We start from the raw sequence: 19,829 nt of genomic DNA on the forward strand, positions 1-19,829 counted from the left end.
TGGAGCTGCCTCTCACGCAAAGACACCCCCGCCACAGTCTTCGGTGTGTCCCTGTGCTTCGGCTGAGCTCTGTAGCCGAGGATGTGGACCGCACTGGCCTCAGGGAGAGAGAAGGCACTTAGTCTGTGCTCTTCTGGGCGTCAGCTGCACGCCCTGTCTGCCAGCTGGAGGCCAGCTGGGGAGTTGTTTTTCTGATTGTCAGGCCCGGGCTCCTTACTTGCACTTAGGGGAAAGAGCATCCAAGCCCTGGTACAAAAGGTCCCTCTTTTCATGGCTTTGGAAGAAGCTGTGAATGAGCTCATTATCACTGCAGCCCAAGAAGGGGGACAGGCCATCCCCGTCTGGCTGTCTAGACCTACCCCTGGCCACATGTACTGGACTGAGGGACAGATGGGGCAGCCTGGTTCCAGCCCACAGTAACGAAAGCCAGGTACTGAGACAAGTGGTCCGTACCAGGGGCCATGCTGAGGCCATTAGATGCTCTGAGGCTCACTGTCTCTGTTCTGGTCCAGAGGAAGGGCTCTTCCCCCAATAAGTGCAAAACTCCTTCCCACCTCCCAGATGCAAAAAGGGTTTCCATCCAGGGCTACGCGACCTCCCTGCCAGCTTCGGGGAGCTTCCTGTGTGCAGGTGGTCTGCCTGCCTCTACACCTCGGGGCTGGCAGTCATGGCCACCACCTATCTATCTGTACTGTGCTCACAGTCTGCCAGGCATGGCTGTAGGTGCTTGGAGCGTGACATAGAGCAAAGCTGGTACTATGTCCTCTCAGGGAACCTAAGTTCTAACGTGAGCAGTGACATGTGCGGACAACTGGGCTGAGGAGTGAGGCTTCCGAGTCCAGGAAAAGGGGTCATGTCTTTACCACAGCCCACACTGTTGCTATCTGGAGCCCTGCGGAGTGGCTTTCCACACCTTCCTGGGCTGAGTTAGACCCTGGGAGAAGAGTCAGGTGGTGCTGGCCTTGAGCTGGCAATGCTGACCCCAAGTTGACCCCTCTTGTGTCCTCTTTCTTCTGTTTCAGATTGAGAAAATCATGAGCTCAATTGGAGAAGGAATTGACTTTTCTCAGGAACAGCAGAAGGTCTCAGGTACTGTACTAGTCCCCACCTTGTAGAACACAGGCCTCTTGCTGGCTCTGGCAGCCTCAGGTTCTTCTCTGACCCAAGACAAACGTCTGAGGAGAAAGGGGCCAGCCCAGGCCACGGCCTGCACTTTTGGAGAAATGACTGTGCATTTTGGGGGAGTGTATGCATTGAATTTGAGGCTGCTTGTTACGAAAAGGAGTTGTAATGCGGAGTAGCTGTCAGGCTGCTTGTGGTGTTGGACTTCATCACAGTGCTCCAAACTGGAGTTACTGCCACATCCCTCCCCAGTTCCTGAGAAGGCGCTGGCACCAGCTGGTCATGAAAACATGGCCCTCATATGCCTTGTTTACCACATTGGCAGTGTGGGGCTGGATGAATGTTCTCCGTTAGCACGTGTCAGAGTCTCCTGGAGGGGGTGTCTGTCTCTGCTGGCGTTACCCAGATCCCTACAGAACAGGTCATTCTGTTCATACAAGCTGTTAGGGTAAGGTCTGCCTTGATTTCCTTTTTTGTGAAATGGACCCTCATGCTGGGCTTCTTTCTCAGGAGAGATGTCTTTAAAGTACCTCTCAGAGCTGCTGCTCATACCCCTCACCGAGCCCTGGTTCAGACCCCAGAACTGTGACAGCTCAGAGAAGACCCAGCCCCCCTTTCTGGTGAGGGTGGGGTTCCGTACCTCCTGCAGCAGTGGCCCAGCAGCCTTCCTTGTGGCACTTCCCAGTCTTGGGCTCCTGTTGCCCTGCCAAGAGGCCTGAGGGAGGAGGGTGCTGTGCACATTGGAGAGAAGAACTGTGGGCTTTGCTGGGCGGTCTGTGCTCCTGGAGCCACACTGCCCTCAGTTCAAATCCCAGTTCTAGATACAGGCTTCAGAGTAAGTCATTCATTTCTTCCCACCTGAGTGCCAGGTTCCTAGCAGCACCACTCAGTGACTTACCTCGTTGTATTGTAGTGAATTAATAAGATACTCACGCCTGAGTGAACAGAAGCCGTGCTTCGAGTGGCCGTGCCCATTTCTATGATGCTGATAAACTCCGGGAGCAGGGCACCTGCTTCCTGGCTTGGCTTCCTCTGCATTTAGCTTTGCATCCTTCCCTGCAGGCCTCGGTTCTTGGGTTCCAGGGTTCCAGCAGAGGGACTGGGCTGGGCTTGGTCCTTGTCAGACTTGGGTGACTGCTGGAGTCGACAGATGGCTTTTCCAGCTGAGAAGCCATGGACCCTTCTCCAGACAGCTGTTTGCTCTCTGCTCAGTGGTTGCCTGCACCTCTGGAATGCACATGCGTTTGCAAGGGTCAGGTGTTTGTAGGGAATAGGTAATTAGGACGGACAGACAAACCCTCATGCCACTTTCAAGGCTGTGCTTCGAGGATGATCACAGCTGGGACCAAGAGCATTGAGCTTAGTTGTGGCCCCCTTCTGCTTTCCTATACCTCCTCAGGAACCTAAGCCACAGCATGTCCAAGAGGCCGGAGTCAGCAGACCACTGCCTCTGGATCCAGTCAGGCCTCCTAGGAAGAGGCCTGCCCTTGAAGGAATCTGCACTGAGCTGCTTCTGCTCTCTTCCACCCTTGGGATTGGCAAGAGGGCTTCTCTACGCTCGGGCTGTCCTGACCCCAGCACCTGGTCCTGTGTGCATGTTTACTTTGCTGAGCCACCTTCTACACCCCAGCTTAGGGACACCTAGGACAGGCCAAGATGTGTGCGATGTAGAGAACCCCCAGGGCATGGGGTCTGCACCACTACCTGGCTAAGAAGCCTGGAGAGGCTGGCTCAGGCCGAAGCAGAGTCATTGTGCATTTTGAGTGGTCAGGATCACAGTGTACCAGGGTTCAGTTGTCAGCAAGAATCAAGGAGGAGATACCTGGGCTCTGGGAACGGCAGCTTGGGGCGAGGCCCAGCCTTCAGCAGCAGGTCCCAAGCCAAGCGACGGCTTCTCTCCTGAAGGGCAGGGCCACAGCACTGGAGTCCAGTCCCATTTGGATACCCAAGGGCCCCTGGACTGTCCACACTGGAGCTAGATACCCAAATCCCCAAAAGACAGGTCTTACAACTGCTTCACGCCTCTGCCAACTATCAGAAGTCTATCACACTAACCACTCTGGATTCTTTGAACAAAGGCCTACTCTGTCGAGGATAGCCTGGCTTTCCTCTGTTTGAACTCCCCATTCACTGTTGAGTAACTGCTGAGTGTTGCCTCTGGGCCCCTGGTCTCTGGACACAGTGCCTGTAGAGACCTATTGAGATGCAGGTGCCGCCAGCCTATTTCCGGGGTGATGTGTGGTTCCTGGATGTCTGTGACTTTGTCCTTCCCTGGCTGCACTTGCAATTGATCAGGTCCCCTTGGCTGTCCCTTGCTGAGTGTCCTGCTGTAGGTGAGCTTCTCCCCTGGCCCCGGGTTCTCCTCTAAGGAGCGTCAGGTGCAGGAGCCGTGGTCTGTCTTCTTGTGCTGAGCAGGAGAATGCGTCCTGAAGTGGCAAGCGGGAGTCACTTAACTGTGGGCCAAGTTGCCCCTTGGTCCCTTCCCCTGGCTGTCCTCGAAACCGCCAGCCCAAGTTACAGGCACAATTCTTCTGTGCCCCTGGAAGAGGTTTCCTGCCCCCCAAGCCTGAGATGAAGCGGCCGTCTCCCCCTTAGTGGTGCGTCTGCATCGCCAGCATCAGTCCCAGGAAACCTGTCATCTCACTCTGGCTCCCCCTCAGCAGCAGCAGCAGCAGCAGCTTCTGCTCCGATGTCCGATCCCTGATGTATTTTCCTGAGCATGGAAGGGGGAAGGGTGGGAGGGGAGGAAGGGGAGGGCCAGACATGAGAGTGAGCAAGGACTGTGGTGCCGGCAGTCGGCAGCCAGCAGTGTGGAGCCCCAGAGCCTTTAGACAAAGCATTCTGCTGCGGCTCTGTCAGCGTGCACATCCACCGGCAGCAGCCTGGACCACAGCTGCCCAGCCCTGGGATTACAGGCAGGAATGAATCAGCAGCCGGGGACACACAAGCTCATGAGCATTCAGGAGCCTGCTGCGTAGGTTCCTGGAGCCGACTTTCCATTCAAGGGCAAGTCTGGGAGCCCCCAGACTTGGCGTTTTGGAGTACTGCTACAGCCTGCATCCAGAGATACCCTGTCACCACCCACCCTCTGTTCTGCGGAGGACAGCAGAGGAGGAGAGGCTGCCACAGTTGGTCAGCAGGGTCCCTGAGACAAGCAAATTGGCGTTGCCCTGCCTTGAAGGGCAGAGACCGCCAGTAACGGCAGGATGACTTTCACCGTGTGGAGGAGAGTCCCCGGGAGGTGACGGCTCTGTAGTTGGTTCTTCCTTCTCCTGCCTTGAACCTCTCTCTTCCTCCCCTTCTTTACCCTCCTTTCACCCATTCTCTACAAGAACTGAAGAAGTAAGGTGGGGTGTGACGGCATCCAGAGCAGAACCTCTGAAGGCTGCCGGGAAAGGCTGAACTTTGTCCTCCTTGCACTGCCACCGTCCTGTCCTGACTGCTGAGCACGGGGAATGAGTACTCCCCTTGTCTGTGCATCTGGAGAGATGGTGAGACCAGAGACCCCAGGAAGAAAGCCGTGTGCGTCACTCGGCCAGAGAGCAGCGCAATGTGAATAGACGAGCTGCCGGCTCCTGACGGACAAGTGCCGCCGCCTCTTTCTTTTATCTGCTTGGGTTTTGTCTTCTTTGACCAAGAACTGAACAGCCCGACTGCTCTCCCCTAAGCAGGCAGGCGGGCGGGCAGGCGGGCGGGCCACGGGAACTGCCCCGAAGACAGTGAGAATGAACACCACACTCCTGGAAGACAACTTGAGCCAGGAAGGCAGTGCCTCGGCCCCGGAGGCACCCAAGTCTGCTGGCCACACAGCCCGGTAGAAGACCATGCCATTGACCCAGCAGAGCCACATCTGAGCCTGACCCCCACACTCCAGCCCATCTGTCCCACTCAGCCCCCTGACTGCCCTGAGCTGGGAGCACAAAGAGCTGGGGCCATGGTTTGCTTATTCCGGGACTGCTGGGGGAAAACAAGTAAAAGTCCCTTTTCTCCCGTGCCGTGTTCTGGGCTGCTTGTATTGCATGTGCTGGGTCCCCGTGAACAGCTGCCGCCGCTGCTTCCTTCCCGGAGCCCTCGCTGGGTGCCTGTGTCCCTCAGCTGCATGAAGACTTGCGCTCGCTCCTGACTGGTTTATGCTGCAAGGTCGCAGAACTAGCCCCTCGTCACAGCCCCCCAGCGGCTCCAGAAGTTGCATGGAGAGGAGCAGCCAGGCTGGTGGGCACTTAGGAGCGCTAGTGTCCCCTCCAGTGCCTCTGGGGACAGACTTTCTGCCGTGCCTCTGTGTGGACGCTGTTGAGAGGAGTTGACCCAGAGACCACTGGGGGTTGGCTCCCCCAACCCTAGGGCAAGACTGTGCATGTGCAGCCTCAGCCCTGGTCCGGGACAGCTCATACCGTGGGGTGTGAGTGGGCAGCAGCCACCCAAGTTAGCCCGTGTGCAGTGCCGGCAGCCCGCCCTGCCTGCCCTCTCGCTCTCTTGTCCATAGTCTGGCTGCGTTACGGTGATGACTATGATGTGGCAGTGTCATCTGTCTTCCTCTGAGTGCCGCTGCTACCGCCTTAATGGGTTTTCCCTTTTCAAGCGTCTGCCGATTCCTCTCTCGTCAGGTTCTCGGACGCTGGAGCAGAGCGTCGGGGAGTGGCTGGAGTCGATGGGCCTGCAGCAGTACGAGAGCAAGTTGCTGCTGAATGGCTTTGATGATGTCCGCTTCCTGGTGAGTGTAGCTTGCAGCCTACTTCAGGGGCCAGCGCTGGCGCTACTGGTTGGAAACTGGCCTCCCTGTCCGCACGGGCTCAGCTGGAGTTTGAAAAAGCATGTAATCCCTAACCCCAGGGAAGAGCTAACAGAGGGAATGTGTACTAGGAAGTCGGCTGAGTGCCCGATGCCAACTTGGCAGACATTCCCGGCCCCATTCTCTGTCCCAGCTGCCGTTCAGGTGGAACACTCTCAGGAGGACCCTTGACTCAGACCCTTGCTCCAGCCCTGCTTCTTAGACTGGATGCTGGGGTGCTGTAGGTTGAGGCATCTTGGCCAGCATGTGGAGCCAGTCCCCAGCAGCTTTGGCAGACAGGACAGACAGGTACCCCATGGGGACTCCATGTCCCATCTCAACTGGATACCAGGAGTTTCCTTATTTTCAGACCTTTGCTGTTGTCACTGAAGCCAAGGTTCCTGTCTCACCCCAGCAAGTGAGATGGAGGCCAGGGCCCCAGACTGTCAGGGAAAGGCAGAGTGCCAGCTTGGTTGCTTTTCGGAGGTTCAGTCTTCACTCAGAATACAAGGGGTCAACGGAATGACCAGGGCCTCTCCTCTGCTCCCTGGGGGGTGGGGACTCAGCTTAGCCCCCGGGCTTAGAAGCTAATGTCCCACTGTCATCTGTCTCCCAGAAGCCTTGCCCAGTGTGTCCTTCCTTGTGGGTCATTCAAGACAGTGCCTGAGCCAAGGCATGCACAGGAGCAGGCCTGTGACATCACGGCAGTCGCTGTGACAGCTGATGTCCTTCCAGTGGGCTGGGTGCCGATCTCAGCGGTTCCCATGTGTGAGCTCTGTGACTTCCCAGCACCATGAGGTGTGTGCTGATGTCTTCACCTGTTTCCCCCACGCACAGTGTGGTGCAGAGGTTAAGTGTCTTTATCAGGGCCACACTGCTTGACATGTGTGCTTGGCAGTTAGAAGGCAACAAGTCACTCTCTGAACACTGTCACCGTTCTCATTCTGGGGTGTGGCAGAACCATCTGTCTGCTGCACATCTTGGTAACTGAGCAAACCCACTGCTCTGTTCCTCCCATTTTCTGGGGGCTTCCGATATCCCCTTGAAGCAGAGCGCTCTCCCTGGTGCACACTTGCCCTGCACCTCGTGTGAGGGGCCGGGTTTATAGCGCAGGCACAGGGTCCCAGCTGACCCTCCGTCTCGGTGGATGGCTGGGTTTACTCTGTCAGCACAGGGTTTGGTGTCTTCAGGGGGACCCTGCTCTTGGTTCCCAGGGAAGACCAGTGTAGAGTGCCTTTCCAAGCCAGCTCTGTCTCCTGGGAAGCCTGCAGCAAGCTGCCCTCTCATAGCCAGGTCTGGACTGCTTTTTCAGTATTTAAAAGTCCCCAGTTTTAAAATAGCAGCTTGTTTTTCCTTTCTAAAATTGAAGCTATATGGGTATGTTTATGGCTCCTGGGCTCTTACTTCTGACTCACCACGCTCTTTAGGGAAGGAAGGACTGTGAACTAGGAAGGAGGTGAGTTCCGTCAATGGGAAGGACAGCTGGTCCTGGCTGTGGGGTTTGTGGGCTTGCCTTCTAAGTCCTCCCTCCCCATGCTGCTAGCGGGTCAAACAAGAGTGGTCGAGATCTGCAGACACTCCCCCATGCTCGTCAGGGGCCGAGCCTGCAGATCATAGTACACATCTCCTACATTCAGTTTAGGAGCCTTTTAGTTTTCCAGCCCTTGAGCAACCCCAGGACTCCCTGAGACCCAAACCAGAAAACAGCTAGATGACATTTTTGGGGAAGCATGGCCCTGAACCAGATGCCCATATAAGGTGCAAAACCTATACCAGAAAGTCACTTCATCCACCCTGGTATTCAGCAGCTTGGTTCCTCCAGGGCCTCTTTGGTCTGGAGCATCTGCAGAAGTCTCCACCCAGAGGTGAGCTGAGCACACCTGAGTTTAGTATGTTGCTTCAGGTGCCTGGAGTGGCCTGAGTGGCCAGCACAGCATCCTGAGTAATTGCATGTTAACTGCCAGGTGGGCTTAAGAATAAGTTTTAGCAGAGGCATGTTCCCATTCCTAAAACACTCCCTAAGCACATGGTCCCATCCAGTTTGGTTCACAGTAGACTGTGAATGTTTCACCTGGTTCTGAGATTCCCTGGAGATGTTTCTACAAGATGAAAACTAGCTCCAGTAACCCCAGGTCCAGATTTGTTGGGAACATCTGGACACATGTTCATAGTCAAGGTGCTACTGTGGAGTTCTTTGTTAGGGTACTTGTGAGCATTATGGAGCTCTGTGCATGGTAAGGCACATTCCAGGATGATCTGCCTTCACCATGCCAGATCATCTCTGCCCTGATGTTTTCAGTGACAGAGGACCCAGTGTTCTGGCTACTCTAATGCTCATATTTACATTGAGTCCCTGTGCCTTCTGTCTGCTGCTCCCAAGTTCACCTTTGGGGCCACACAGAACACTTATGCCCTCTAGACAATTGAAGACGTCGAGGTGGCCTCACAGGTTCTGTATTGTCTGGGTTCAGTGCTGTTAATCCTGACTGTTCCCACAGTGATGATGATGGATTTGGGCTAGCAAACCTTGTAGCTTGAACTTCTTCCACACTCTCTTGACTGTAGGTAGAAAGAAAGGGTCAAGCCAAGGCCATGAGAGCTACTGTAAGCTCTTGTGCTGATGGGGCCTGATGAGGGCCCAACATTAGCACCAGGAAACCAGGCAAGGGAGTGTGGCTGCCTTACCAGCCAGCAGCCACCACACTGCCTCATACCTTGCAGCCCATTCATCTTCACCACAGATCATGTCCACAGGAAATGGGCTTTCTTGGGAGTGAGGAGCAAATGCGTTCAGTGAGTTCAGAAGGAAGTCATTGATGGCTGGCACACCTGTGCCTCCAAGCATGCTGGGCTACTCTCTGACAGCCTTGTGGAAGTGTTGATGGCGCATATGATGGTGGCCCTGAGGCCAGAGGGTTGTGACAGATGTGAAGACATATAGTGGAAGAATATCTGAGAGAGGGAAGTTTGCTCATGTGGGGCTGTTGGGGGGGGGGGCACAGGAATGCATGGCCCCACTGTTGCTCTGTGCTTGGGAGGTGTAAGAAGCACCAGGATACACCTGTGCCGATCTCTGGTAGCTCTGTTTTCTCTTGGCGGCAGAATGGATTTTCTCTGTCCCCTGCTGCGATTGGAGGTGAAGCAGGAACAGCAGATCCTGTGTGGGTTGAAGGGACCTTGTGGTCCAGCTGCAGATAGAAAGTTCAGGAAGCAGTAGCATGGTGGAGCAACCCCCTGCTAAGGCCTGAGTAGAGGCTCTCGATGCTACAGGAGCCACGTTTACCGTATTCTGCTGTACACATGACCCAGAGCACCATCACCCAGGATCACAGGTGGGTCAGTGGAGGACCAGAGAGATGAGGTCACAACAGAGACACCAGCTCCAAACTTGGACTGTGTTAACCAAGTCCAGAGAGGAAGAGCAGGTGATGGGCCAGAGACCGCTCGCTGGCAAAGTCGGCTTGAGAGCAGGGCCTGGTGAGGCCGGAGGGTGAGCTGGAGCCAACCCCGGAGTCCTGAAAGCCATGAGAGGTGCCCTGATGTCTCTAAGCCCTGTGTTGAGGGGCCTTTGTCCTGTGGCTCCCACCAGGCAGAAGGCATGAGTCCAGGTCCACCGTGGCCGGCAGAGGGTGGTTGAAGGTGGTATCAGGACAGTCAGTGTTGAGGGGTGGGGGTGGGGAGAACGTGGCTCCAAATAGCTTAGGAGCAGATGAATGGGAAGGAAGTTGCTTCTTAAGCGCAGCTGGGAGGCCTCCAGCTCCGCCCATCAAGTTCTTTCTCCGCTGGATTTCTGCTACAGGGCCACCAGGCTCCCCCCGGGCTCCTGTCTGTTTCTGAGGTTGTTGGTCTTCGTATTGGAGAAGGCTGACAAGTGTTTGACTTTCAGCACCCCTAGGCCAGGAGCCCTTCTTTATTAGCCTCGTCAGACCAAATCCCCAGGCTCCGAAAGTCCCCATCCTGTTCCACAGCTGTTCTCCTTCAGTCCCATAAGCCACTCTGTTCGACCCTGTGCTCCCCATGGCCCCTCCCTCCCCCTGTGCCCCTCCCTTTCACCTCTGTCTGTTGCGGGTCTAAGGACCACAGCCAACTTGAGCAGAGCTGCCCAGATGCTGCGCTGCATCCGGCTTCTCCCCAAGCCTCCTGTCTCTGCACAGCACTTTGTGAGCCAACTGCTGGGCTGGAATTTTCTCTGTCCTGTTGACATGGGGCCCGAAGCAGGAGGATTGGTGGAGATGAGGCATAGACAGGAGGCTTCTCAGAGAGGCCCATGTCCTCCTTTCTGGGCTACATCAGTTTGTGTGTGCAAAGCCTGGAGACCTTGAAGCGGGGACCCTGCATAGATGCCCAAACAAAATGAGAAGACGACAGCCTCGCCGGGACACAAAGCTCTCATTTTACTGAGAATGGAGTCCCTGGAACAGTAGCCAAAGGTCGGCCATTACTGCACAACGCCTCTGACAGTGTGGGGAACCCAGCACTATCAAACGGCAAACATCTGTCAGGATCTTAAATACACGTACCCTTTAAGTAAGCAGTGCCCTTCTGCAGCTCCGGCCTAGCGGGGCCTGATGCCTGGGGGTGCTGGTGGGACCATTTGTGAATAAGTTGGAACAGGGCATTCTTTCTCCAGGCACTGGGAGTGAGTGTGCCCCCACCCAGGGACTCCATTGGCTTCAAAGAAAGGCAACCTGCATAGGTGGCGTGTCCTGGCTAATTGGAAGCATTAAGGAGAGATTTCAGCCAGGGGCTGGTGGCGCACACCTTTAATCCCAGCACTCAGGAGGCAGAGGCAGGAGGATCTCTGTGAGTTCAAAGTCAGCCTGTTCTACAAAGTGAGTTCCAGGACAGCCAGAGCTGTTACACAGAGAAACTGTCTCAGAAAAGAAAGGACACAACAGTGTCCCCTGGGTGTCGGGGTGAAGAGAGCTGGCACATGTGTCATCTCCTCACAACTTCAGCTCCAGGAAATGGCAGCAGTTGACTCGAGAAGGGCAGGAAGACCCATGAATTTATTTTTAAACTTTACTCAGAGTTGGGGGGGGTGAGTCAGTGAGCAGAGTGCTCGCCTGTCATGCACAAGGCTCTGGCCCCAGGCTCCAGCACCCTGAAATCATGGGATTGCACACCTATTAGCCCTTCACAGGGAGATGGAAGAAGAAAGATCAGAGTTCAGATGAGCTTTGACTACATAAAATTTACACTCTCACAACTGGACATGGTGGCGCACGCCTTTAATCCCAGCACTCGGGAGCAGAGGCAGGTGGATCTCTATGAGTTGCAGGCCAGAACTACACAGTGAAAGAAACCTGTCTCAAAACAACAAAACAATATACAGAAAGTTCTTATGGCTGTTACAATGGGACAACCTCATGGCCTACAGGTGTGGAGTCACCTGTTTGAGTTCAGCTCCAAGCTCTGCCACTAGATATATAAGTTCTGGAAAGTTCTGATGGCCAGGTGCCTCTGTTTTCTCATCTTGCATGACCAAGATTAACAGAGATGCTGGCATCATTGTGATTGCGAGGTTGCATAGAGCCTGCAAAGGCAGTACTTAGGAAGCAGGCACATGGCCCGCCAGCTGTCCCCTCTGTCCCTGTCAGACTCGGTGCCGAGCAGTACTGGCTCTGCAGCTGCTGCCCCCGAGTGCTCTTCTGTAGGGAGGTCAGTGAGAATGCTGAGTAAGGCTTGGCTTGGCCCACCCTACAGCAGGGAGCTCTGTTCAGGAGTTCTGACCCGTTTCCCTTGTGAGGTGGCTCCTGAGCAGCTGCCTGTCAGCCTTTGTCCACTCATGCTTAACCATGGCTGACAAAGGTGTGTCTGTGGGGACCAGAGTGCAGTCCTAGCCTGGCCTGGGCAGCTCCAGGCACTCTGGGGATGGGCAGTCTGGACAGGTTTGCTTACCGCTTACGCTGGCAGGCTGCCTTGACGGGACACTAGGCTTCAGTGTAGGAAGGACCTAATGTTTTCTTCTCTATCTCAGGGGTCTAATGTGATGGAAGATCAAGACCTGAGGGAGATTGGCATCAGTGACCCACAGCACCGGCGGAAGCTGCTGCAGGCTGCACGCTCCCTGCCCAAGGTGACTCCTCCCAGGCCAGGGCCAGGGCCATCTTCTTGAATGCCTAGACCAGTGGTTCTCAACCTGAGTTAACCCCTTGGAGTCAAATGGCCCTTTCACAGGGGTCACATGTCAAATATCCTGTATATCAGATATTTACACTACAGTTCACAACAGTAGCAAAATTACAGCTATAAAGTAGCAACAAAATAATTTTATGGTTGGGGTGATCACATCATAGGAACTGTATTAAAGGGTCTCAGCATGAGGAAAGTTGAGAACCACTGATCTAGACAGAGAGCGGGAAAGGAGACTGGCTCTGAGGCATGCAAGTCTCATCCCATGTCTGCCCTCATAAGAGCCCAGGAGGGCACAGGGTCTTGGTTCCTTCCTTGTAAAGCCCACAGGCCCTTGGAGAGTAGTAGGACCTTGCCTGACTGACCCAGGAGGATCTAGGGTCCTCTTGGCATAGAGCCTGGTCCTATAGGCTTGGCCTGTCACTAGAGCCCCCTTTGGGGTCTCTTTTGACTCATTAGAGCCCAGGCTAGTCTATCTTAACCCCAGAGAGGCCTGAGAAGAGCAGGCATGAGAGGCAGCACTGGCCTCTCTAAGGTCACAGCCGCCACCCTTTGACTGTTAGTGCCGTGGCCAGCGTCCACCCTTGACTGTTAGTGCCGTGGCCAGCGTCCACCCCTTGACTGTTAGTGCCGTGGCCAGTGTCCACCCCTTGACTGTTAGTGCCGTGGCCAGTGTCCACCCTTGACTGTTAGTGCCGTGGCCAGCGTCCACCCTTGACTGTTAGTGCCGTGGCCAGCGTCCACCCTTGACTGTTAGTGCCGTGGCCAGCGTCCACCCTTGACTGTTAGTGCCGTGGCCAGCGTCCACCCTTGACTGTTAGTGCCGTGGCCAGTGTCCACCCTTGACTGTTAGTGCCGTGGCCAGCGTCCACCCCTTGACTGTTAGTGCCGTGGCCAGTGTCCACCCCTTGACTGTTAGTGCCATGGCCAGTGTCAACCCTTTGACTGTTAGTGCCGTGACCAGTGTCCACCCTTGACTGTTAGTGCCGTGGCCAATGTCCACCCCTTGACTGTTAGTGCCGTGGCCAGTGTCCACTCTTTGACTGTTAGTGCCGTGGCCAGTGTCCACCCCTTGACTGTTAGTGCCGTGGCCAGTGTCCACCCCTTGACTATTAGTGCCGTGGCCAGTGTCCACCCTTGACTATTAGTGCCGTGGCCAGTGTCCACCCTTTGACTGTTAGTGCCGTGGCCAGCGTTCACTCCTTGACTGTTAGTGCCGTGGCCAGCGTCTACTCCTTGACTGTTAGTGCCGTGGCCAATGTCCACTCCTTGACTGTTAGTGCCGTGGCCAGCGTCCACTCTTTGACTGTTAGTGGCGTGGCCAGCGTCCACCCTTGACTGTTAGTGCCGTGGCCAGTGTCCACCCCTTGACTATTAGTGCCGTGGCCAGTGTCCACCCCTTGACTATTAGTGCCGTGGCCAGTGTCCACCCTTTGACTGTTAGTGCCGTGGCCAGCGTTCACTCCTTGACTGTTAGTGCCGTGGCCAGCGTCTACTCCTTGACTGTTAGTGCCGTGGCCAATGTCCACTCCTTGACTGTTAGTGCCGTGGCCAGCGTCCACTCTTTGACTGTTAGTGGCGTGGCCAGCGTCCACCCTTGACTGTTAGTGCCGTGGCCAGCGTCCACCCTTGACTGTTAGTGCCGTGGCCAATGTCCACTCCTTGACTGTTAGTGCCGTGGCCAGCGTCCACTCTTTGACTGTTAGTGGCGTGGCCAGCGTCCACCCTTGACTGTTAGTGGCGTGGCCAGCGTCCACCCTTGACTGTTAGTGCCGTGGCCAGCGTCCACCCTTGACTGTTAGTGCCGTGGCCAGTGTCCACCCCTTGACTGTTAGTGCCGTGGCCAATGTCCACCCCTTGACTGTTAGTGCCGTGGCCAGTGTCCACCCTTTGACTGTTAGTGCCGTGGCCAGTGTCCACCCCTTGACTGTTAGTGCCATGGCCAGTGTCCACCCTTGACTGTTAGTGCCGTGGCCAGTGTCCACCCTTGACTGTTAGTGGCATGGCCAGTGTCCACTCCTTGACTGTTAGTGCCATGGCCAGTGTCCACCCTTTGACTGTTAGTGCCGTGGCCAGCGTCCACTCCTTGACTGTTAGTGCCGTGGCCAGCGTCCACTCCTTGACTGTTAGTGCCGTGGCCAGCGTTCACTCCTTGACTGTTAGTGCCGTGGCCAGCGTCCACTCTTTGACTGTTAGTGCCGTGGCCAGCGTCCACCCTTGACTGTTAGTGGCGTGGCCAGCGTCCACCCTTGACTGTTAGTGGCGTGGCCAGCGTCCACCCTTGACTGTTAGTGCCGTGGCCAGCGTCCACCCTTGACTGTTAGTGCCGTGGCCAGCGTCCACCCCTGACTGTTAGTGCCATGACCAGTGTCCACCCTTGACTGTTAGTGCCGTGGCCAGCGTCCACCCCGACTGTTAGTGCCGTGCCCAGTGTCCACCCTTGACTGTTAGTGCCGTGGCCAGCGTCCACCCCTGACTGTTAGTGCCGTGGCCAATGTCCACCCTTGACTGTTAGTGCCGTGGCCAGCGTCCACCCCTTGACTGTTAGTGCCGTGGCCAGCGTCCACCCTTGACTGTTAGTGCCGTGGCCAGCGTCCACCCTTGACTGTTAGTGCCGTGGCCAGCGTCCACCCTTGACTGTTAGTGCCGTGGCCAGCGTCCACCCTTGACTGTTAGTGCCGTGGCCAGTGTCCACCCTTGACTGTTAGTGCCGTGGCCAGTGTCCACCCCTGACTGTTAGTGCCGTGGCCAATGTCCACCCTTGACTGTTAGTGCCGTGGCCAGCGTCCACCCCTGACTGTTAGTGCCGTGGCCAGTATCCACCCTTTGACTGTTAGTGCTGTGGCCAGCATCCACTCCTTGACTGTTAGTGCCGTGGCCAGCATCCACTCCTTGACTGTTAGTGCCGTGGCCAGCATCTACTCCTTAACTGTTAGTGGCGTGGCCAGCGTCCACCCTTGACTGTTAGTGGCGTGGCCAGCGTCCACTCTTTGACTGTTAGTGCCGTGGCCAGCGTCCACTCTTTGACTGTTAGTGCCGTGCCCAGTGTCCACCCTTGACTGTTAGTGCCGTGGCCAGCGTCCACCCCTGACTGTTAGTGCCGTGGCCAGCGTCCACCCCTGACTGTTAGTGCCGTGGCCAGTGTTCCATTGATCCTTTCACTCACCCCGAGTTCAGGAAGTGACTGCTTCATAAGCACACACTATATCCTTGTCCTCACAAGCTGGTGACCTCTTAGAGCTCACAGAGAAGCCTTCTGTCACCCCCTCTTCTCCATCTTGCCACACCTACTGGCCCCTCTTCCCCAGATCGAGCAGCCTCTACCTCTGAGAGTCGTGATGGACTGTGCCCAGGTTCTTGCTCTGTGACTCAGGGATGCCATTCCTGCCTCCTCCCACCACAGGTGAAGGCTCTTGGCTATGACGGGGTCAGCCCCCCGTCAGTGCCCTCCTGGCTGGACTCCCTGGGGCTGCAGGACTATGTCCACTCCTTCCTGTCCAGCGGCTACAGCTCCATCGACACTGTGAAGAACCTCTGGGAGCTGGAGCTTGTCAACGTGAGTGGTCGTGAGAGGCTAGGGCAGGAGGGCTGAGGAACCCAGCGCCACTCACTGCTCCTCTGCTTCTCCACCAGGTCCTGAAGGTCCACCTGCTGGGCCACCGGAAGCGCATCATCGCCTCTCTTGCAGAAAGGCCTTATGAGGAGCCACCCCAGAAGCCCCCAAGGTTTTCCCAGCTAAGAGTGAGTTCAAGGAGGGAAAGATCCACAAGTGCTTTTTGTGTTGGTAACAACATGACTCGGGATAGCAGACAACAGCCCTGCCCTCTCCTGCTGGACTCACGCACAGGAGAGTGGCTTCTGTCCTTTGCAAGTGTGACAACCTCTTGTCTGTATCCCAGGATGCTGAGGTGGCTGCTCATGAAGGACCACTCACTCTCACTATAGAGAGGAGCTAATGGAAGCAATTCCAGGCTGGGACCACATCTAGGGCTTAGGCTCAGCTCTGTACCTAGTTACTGAGGAGACCCTTCCAATGCTCAGTGTATCTGAGACAGTGCTGGGAATCCCCGACCAGACAGACAGTGGGCCTCCCGGTGCCTGCCTCAGAGCGACAGATCCTGGGGCAGACAGATAGCCGGTAGAGTCCTGCACCTTAAAACCTCGGAGCTGAGGCAACCCAGAGCAGGCAGGCCTGGCGAACAGCTTAGAGCTGCTGGATGGGAGAGGTTCTTCCACTGTGCTGGGCCACACGTGGCTCTGTGCTGCAGCAACCTCGTGAAGCTGCTGCCTTTCTCCATGACGACGCTGGAGCAGGCCAGGGCCGGAGCCACACACGGTGCCTCAGTTCTCAGGGCTGTGGAGACCAGGTTTCCGCTGGAACACCCGCTGCTCTGAGGCTCTTCCTGAGAAAGGGCTCTGCTTTGCTCAGGGGGTGGCGTGTGGCAGACAGTTTCACTGTTGATAAATGTGAACATGGCTTCTGCCCTCCCGCCAGTTCCTCTGCAGCACAGGCTTGTGGGGACCTCTGCAGGGTGGGGTTGTTGGGGCTCCTGGGCCTCTGGGAGATTTAGTCCTTCCTTGGACCAGGCAAGGCCTAGTTGCCTCTGTCCATCGCTTTTGGCCACTTCTGCGCCTCCTCCCTGTTCACCCCTCAGCTGCATACGCACCCTAGGTAGCCTCAGGACAGCCCACACCTTCAGCCTGGGAATTTCACCAGTTTCTTGCCCAACAGTGCCAGGACTTAATCTCCCAGACATCGTCCCCGCTGAGCCAGAATGATTCCTGTACAGGGCGGTCGGCAGACCTGCTGCTGCCCTCGGCTGACACAAGCAGGAGACGTCACGACAGCCCGTACGACCCCGGGGCCGCCTCTCGGGCAGAGCGCTTCCGAGTGCAGGTGAGCAGGAGGGTCAGCCTGCCCCCTTCACCCCTACTCAGGGCTAGGTGAAGCCTTCGACCTCCAGGAGCTTTGAGGAGAGCCACCGTCCAAGACCTCCACTTCCTCCCATCTTTAGATCTGGGGCTCTCCTGTGGCATGGTCTCCTGCAGGCCCTTGCTCATCCCCATGGCTGTCCCATTCTCTCACCCCTCTTGGTCCCCAGAACTTGCCCTCCTGTCCCTCCAGCCCTGCAGAACCATGGCCCAGGTCACGATGTGCTCTGCGACTTGTGGGCACAGCTAGATGTCTTCATGCTTCACCAGGGCAAGGCTGGTGCAGGCAGGCTTGCATTCTGGGCTCAGCCTTTAGAGCCCTCCCCCTCATATATGAATATATGTCCAGTGCTTGCCTGTCTGTCCTCCTGCCTTGCCAGGCTCTGGCTCTGCCCCTTGCTGCAAGTACCCTTCTGGACCCCAGACTGGCAGGTGTCCCTTCCCCTCTGGGAGAGCTGATGCCTCGCTCCCTCCTGCTCTGACACCCTGCCCACACTCCAGGTCACTCGATGTCTCCCTGTCCCCTCCCCACTCCCTCTCCTTCCCACAGCACAGCTGAGATTTTACAGACTTGAAGAACACTGCCCAGTCGTTCAGTTCTGTGGAGACTGCGCATGGGGGAAGCAGAAGCCTGTGCCTCCGTCCCCACATTGACTCTCCTCAGCTGTGGTGCCCTCCTACCACCCAGTTGCCAGCAGAGGGTCCATTTAAAAAGGCATCCTTTGCCCAGGGCCTGAGGAAGCCAAGGACTCAGCTCCACAGCTTTAGCCTTGTTCTTGTGTCTCCCACACACGGTGCTGTGTGCATGCTCCTGTCTCCACGCCACAGCTCTTCTGGCTGTGCTTGTCCCGAGAGCGCATCCCTTGGCCCCAATGCTGCTCAGGTGCCTGTTCCCCTCTGCACCTGACTCCTGCCCTTGCTGAGGTCACGGGCTTCCCCACTCTTGGGTGTGCTAGAGCCGGACAGTGAGTTTGTGAGCTCTCTGGAGCAGGTGAACAGTGTCCGGCTGTGTGTGTTCTGCAGGAGGAGCCCAGTGAGACCAAGCTGACCCTCCGTCCACCCAGCCTGGCTGCTCCCTATGCTCCTGTGCAGAGCTGGCAGCACCAGCCGGAAAAACTCATCTTTGAATCCTGTGGTTATGAGGCCAATGTGAGTCACTCCCGCCCTTCCTTCCTGGGCCTCTACAGGCCCTCAGACTGTTGACAAGGCTGGACCCAGGACCTACAGGCCAACCTCTGCTGTGCTAAGGGGAGGGACACTAGCCTGAGAATAAGACAGGGAAGGGGCAGAAGAAAAGAGTGTGTTGGGAAAGGTGACCCTCTAACAGCGGGGTGGTCCCACATTGGCTCGGTCAACCTATGCGACAGCACAGATGTTCCTAACCCATCCTCTGCCCATCCCCACAGTATCTGGGCTCTATGCTGATCAAAGATCTTCGAGGGACAGAATCCACACAAGATGCCTGTGCCAAAATGCGGGTAAGGAGTTGGAGAGACGGCTCAGCAGTTAAGAGCACTGTCTGCCCTTCCCAAGGACCCAGGTTCAATTCCCAGTACCCACATGGCAGCTCACAACTGTCTGTAACTCCAGTTCCAGGAGAATCCGATGCCCTCTTCTTGCCTCCATGGGCACCAGGCAGGCATGTGGTGTGCTGGCATGTACGCAGGAAAAACAACCATATACACGCCATGAAAATGGAAAGGGAAAAATGTGGGGAGGTGGGAGGTGCCGCCTAGAATAGCAAGTGGGAATGCCAGTCACAACCCCCGGGCCCTACCACGCCACGGAGGGATGGGAGGGCTGTGAAATCAGAGAAGACACTTCAGCCCACCCCATCTTTCTTGCAGAAATCTACCGAGCACATGAAGAAGGTCCCCACCATCATCCTGTCCATCACATACAAAGGGGTCAAGTTCATTGATGCTTCCAACAAGGTACGCTTCTGGTGAGGACTGCTGGCAGGTGTGTCAGACTCTGTGTCCCTGGGACCAGGTGAGGACTGCTGGCAGGTGTGTCAGACTCTGTGTCCCTGGGACCAGATACCGGAAAGAAAACAGCCTAGGGTTCAGATGGGCTGGTCCGGGGTCACCTGCCTCAGTGTTTCTGGGCCTGTGAGGAGGCAGTACACCAGCCGGGGGAGGGTCACATGTGGTAGAGGCCGTTCACCTCATGGTGCTCAAGAAGCAGAGACAGGAAAGGCCAGTGACAAGCCTCAAGCCTCTAGCACCTCCTAAAATAACACTTACCAGCCTTCAATACATGATCCTTTAGGGGCACACCTCATTTCTTAACTATAATATTCTGCCCCTGGCCCCAAACGGCTCATGACCATCTAATAATACAAATGCATCTAGTCCACCTCCAAGCATCCTCCGAGTCCTTACACTTCTAGCACTTTTCATAAGTACAAGTTCAAAGTCTCCTCAGAGATTCAAAAGCAATTTTTTTTTTTTTTTTTTTTTTTTTAGACAGGGTCTCACTCTGTAGTCCTGGCTGTCCTGGAACTCACTGTAAAGGCCAGACGGGCCACAGAGATCTGCCTGCCTCTGCCTCCCAAGTGCTGGGACTAAAAGCATGTGCCACCATGCCCAGCTTCAAAGCAAACTGTTAACTCTGAGCCCCTATAAAAATCAGTGAGCCCCTATAAAAATCAGAGACCAGGGGCTGGAGAGATGGCTCAGTGGTTAAGAGCACTGACTGCTCTTCCAGAGGACCCGGATTCAATTCCCAGCACCCACATGGCAGCTCACAACTGTCTGTAACTACAGTTCCAGGCGACTTGATACCCATGGCAAAAAACACCAATACACATAAAATAAAAAAAATTTAAAAAATCAGAAACCAGGGCTGGAGAGATGCTAGGTGGTTAAGA

The 19,829-nt window shown here is 55.9% G+C and overlaps 1 protein-coding gene across 5 annotated transcripts in view; it reads left to right on the forward strand.

Annotated features, from left to right (window-relative positions):
- Anks1a (ankyrin repeat and sterile alpha motif domain containing 1A) overlaps positions 1-19,829 on the forward strand; it is a 168,724-nt gene that overhangs the window by 141,005 nt on the left and 7,890 nt on the right. For all 5 annotated transcript variants that reach the window (XM_059282300.1, XM_059282302.1, XM_059282298.1 and 2 more), the window contains 9 exons: positions 1,023-1,089; positions 5,727-5,833; positions 11,871-11,969; positions 15,429-15,581; positions 15,659-15,766; positions 16,758-16,922; positions 17,981-18,106; positions 18,364-18,435; positions 18,805-18,891. In XM_059282300.1, coding sequence (XP_059138283.1) covers positions 1,023-1,089; positions 5,727-5,833; positions 11,871-11,969; positions 15,429-15,581; positions 15,659-15,766; positions 16,758-16,922; positions 17,981-18,106; positions 18,364-18,435; positions 18,805-18,891 — 984 coding nt within the window. The remainder of the gene's footprint in view (positions 1-1,022; positions 1,090-5,726; positions 5,834-11,870; positions 11,970-15,428; positions 15,582-15,658; positions 15,767-16,757; positions 16,923-17,980; positions 18,107-18,363; positions 18,436-18,804; positions 18,892-19,829) is intronic.

This window comes from Peromyscus eremicus, chromosome 16_21 (assembly GCF_949786415.1).
Source record: "Peromyscus eremicus chromosome 16_21, PerEre_H2_v1, whole genome shotgun sequence".
NCBI classification, from domain to species: Eukaryota; Metazoa; Chordata; class Mammalia; order Rodentia; family Cricetidae; genus Peromyscus; species Peromyscus eremicus.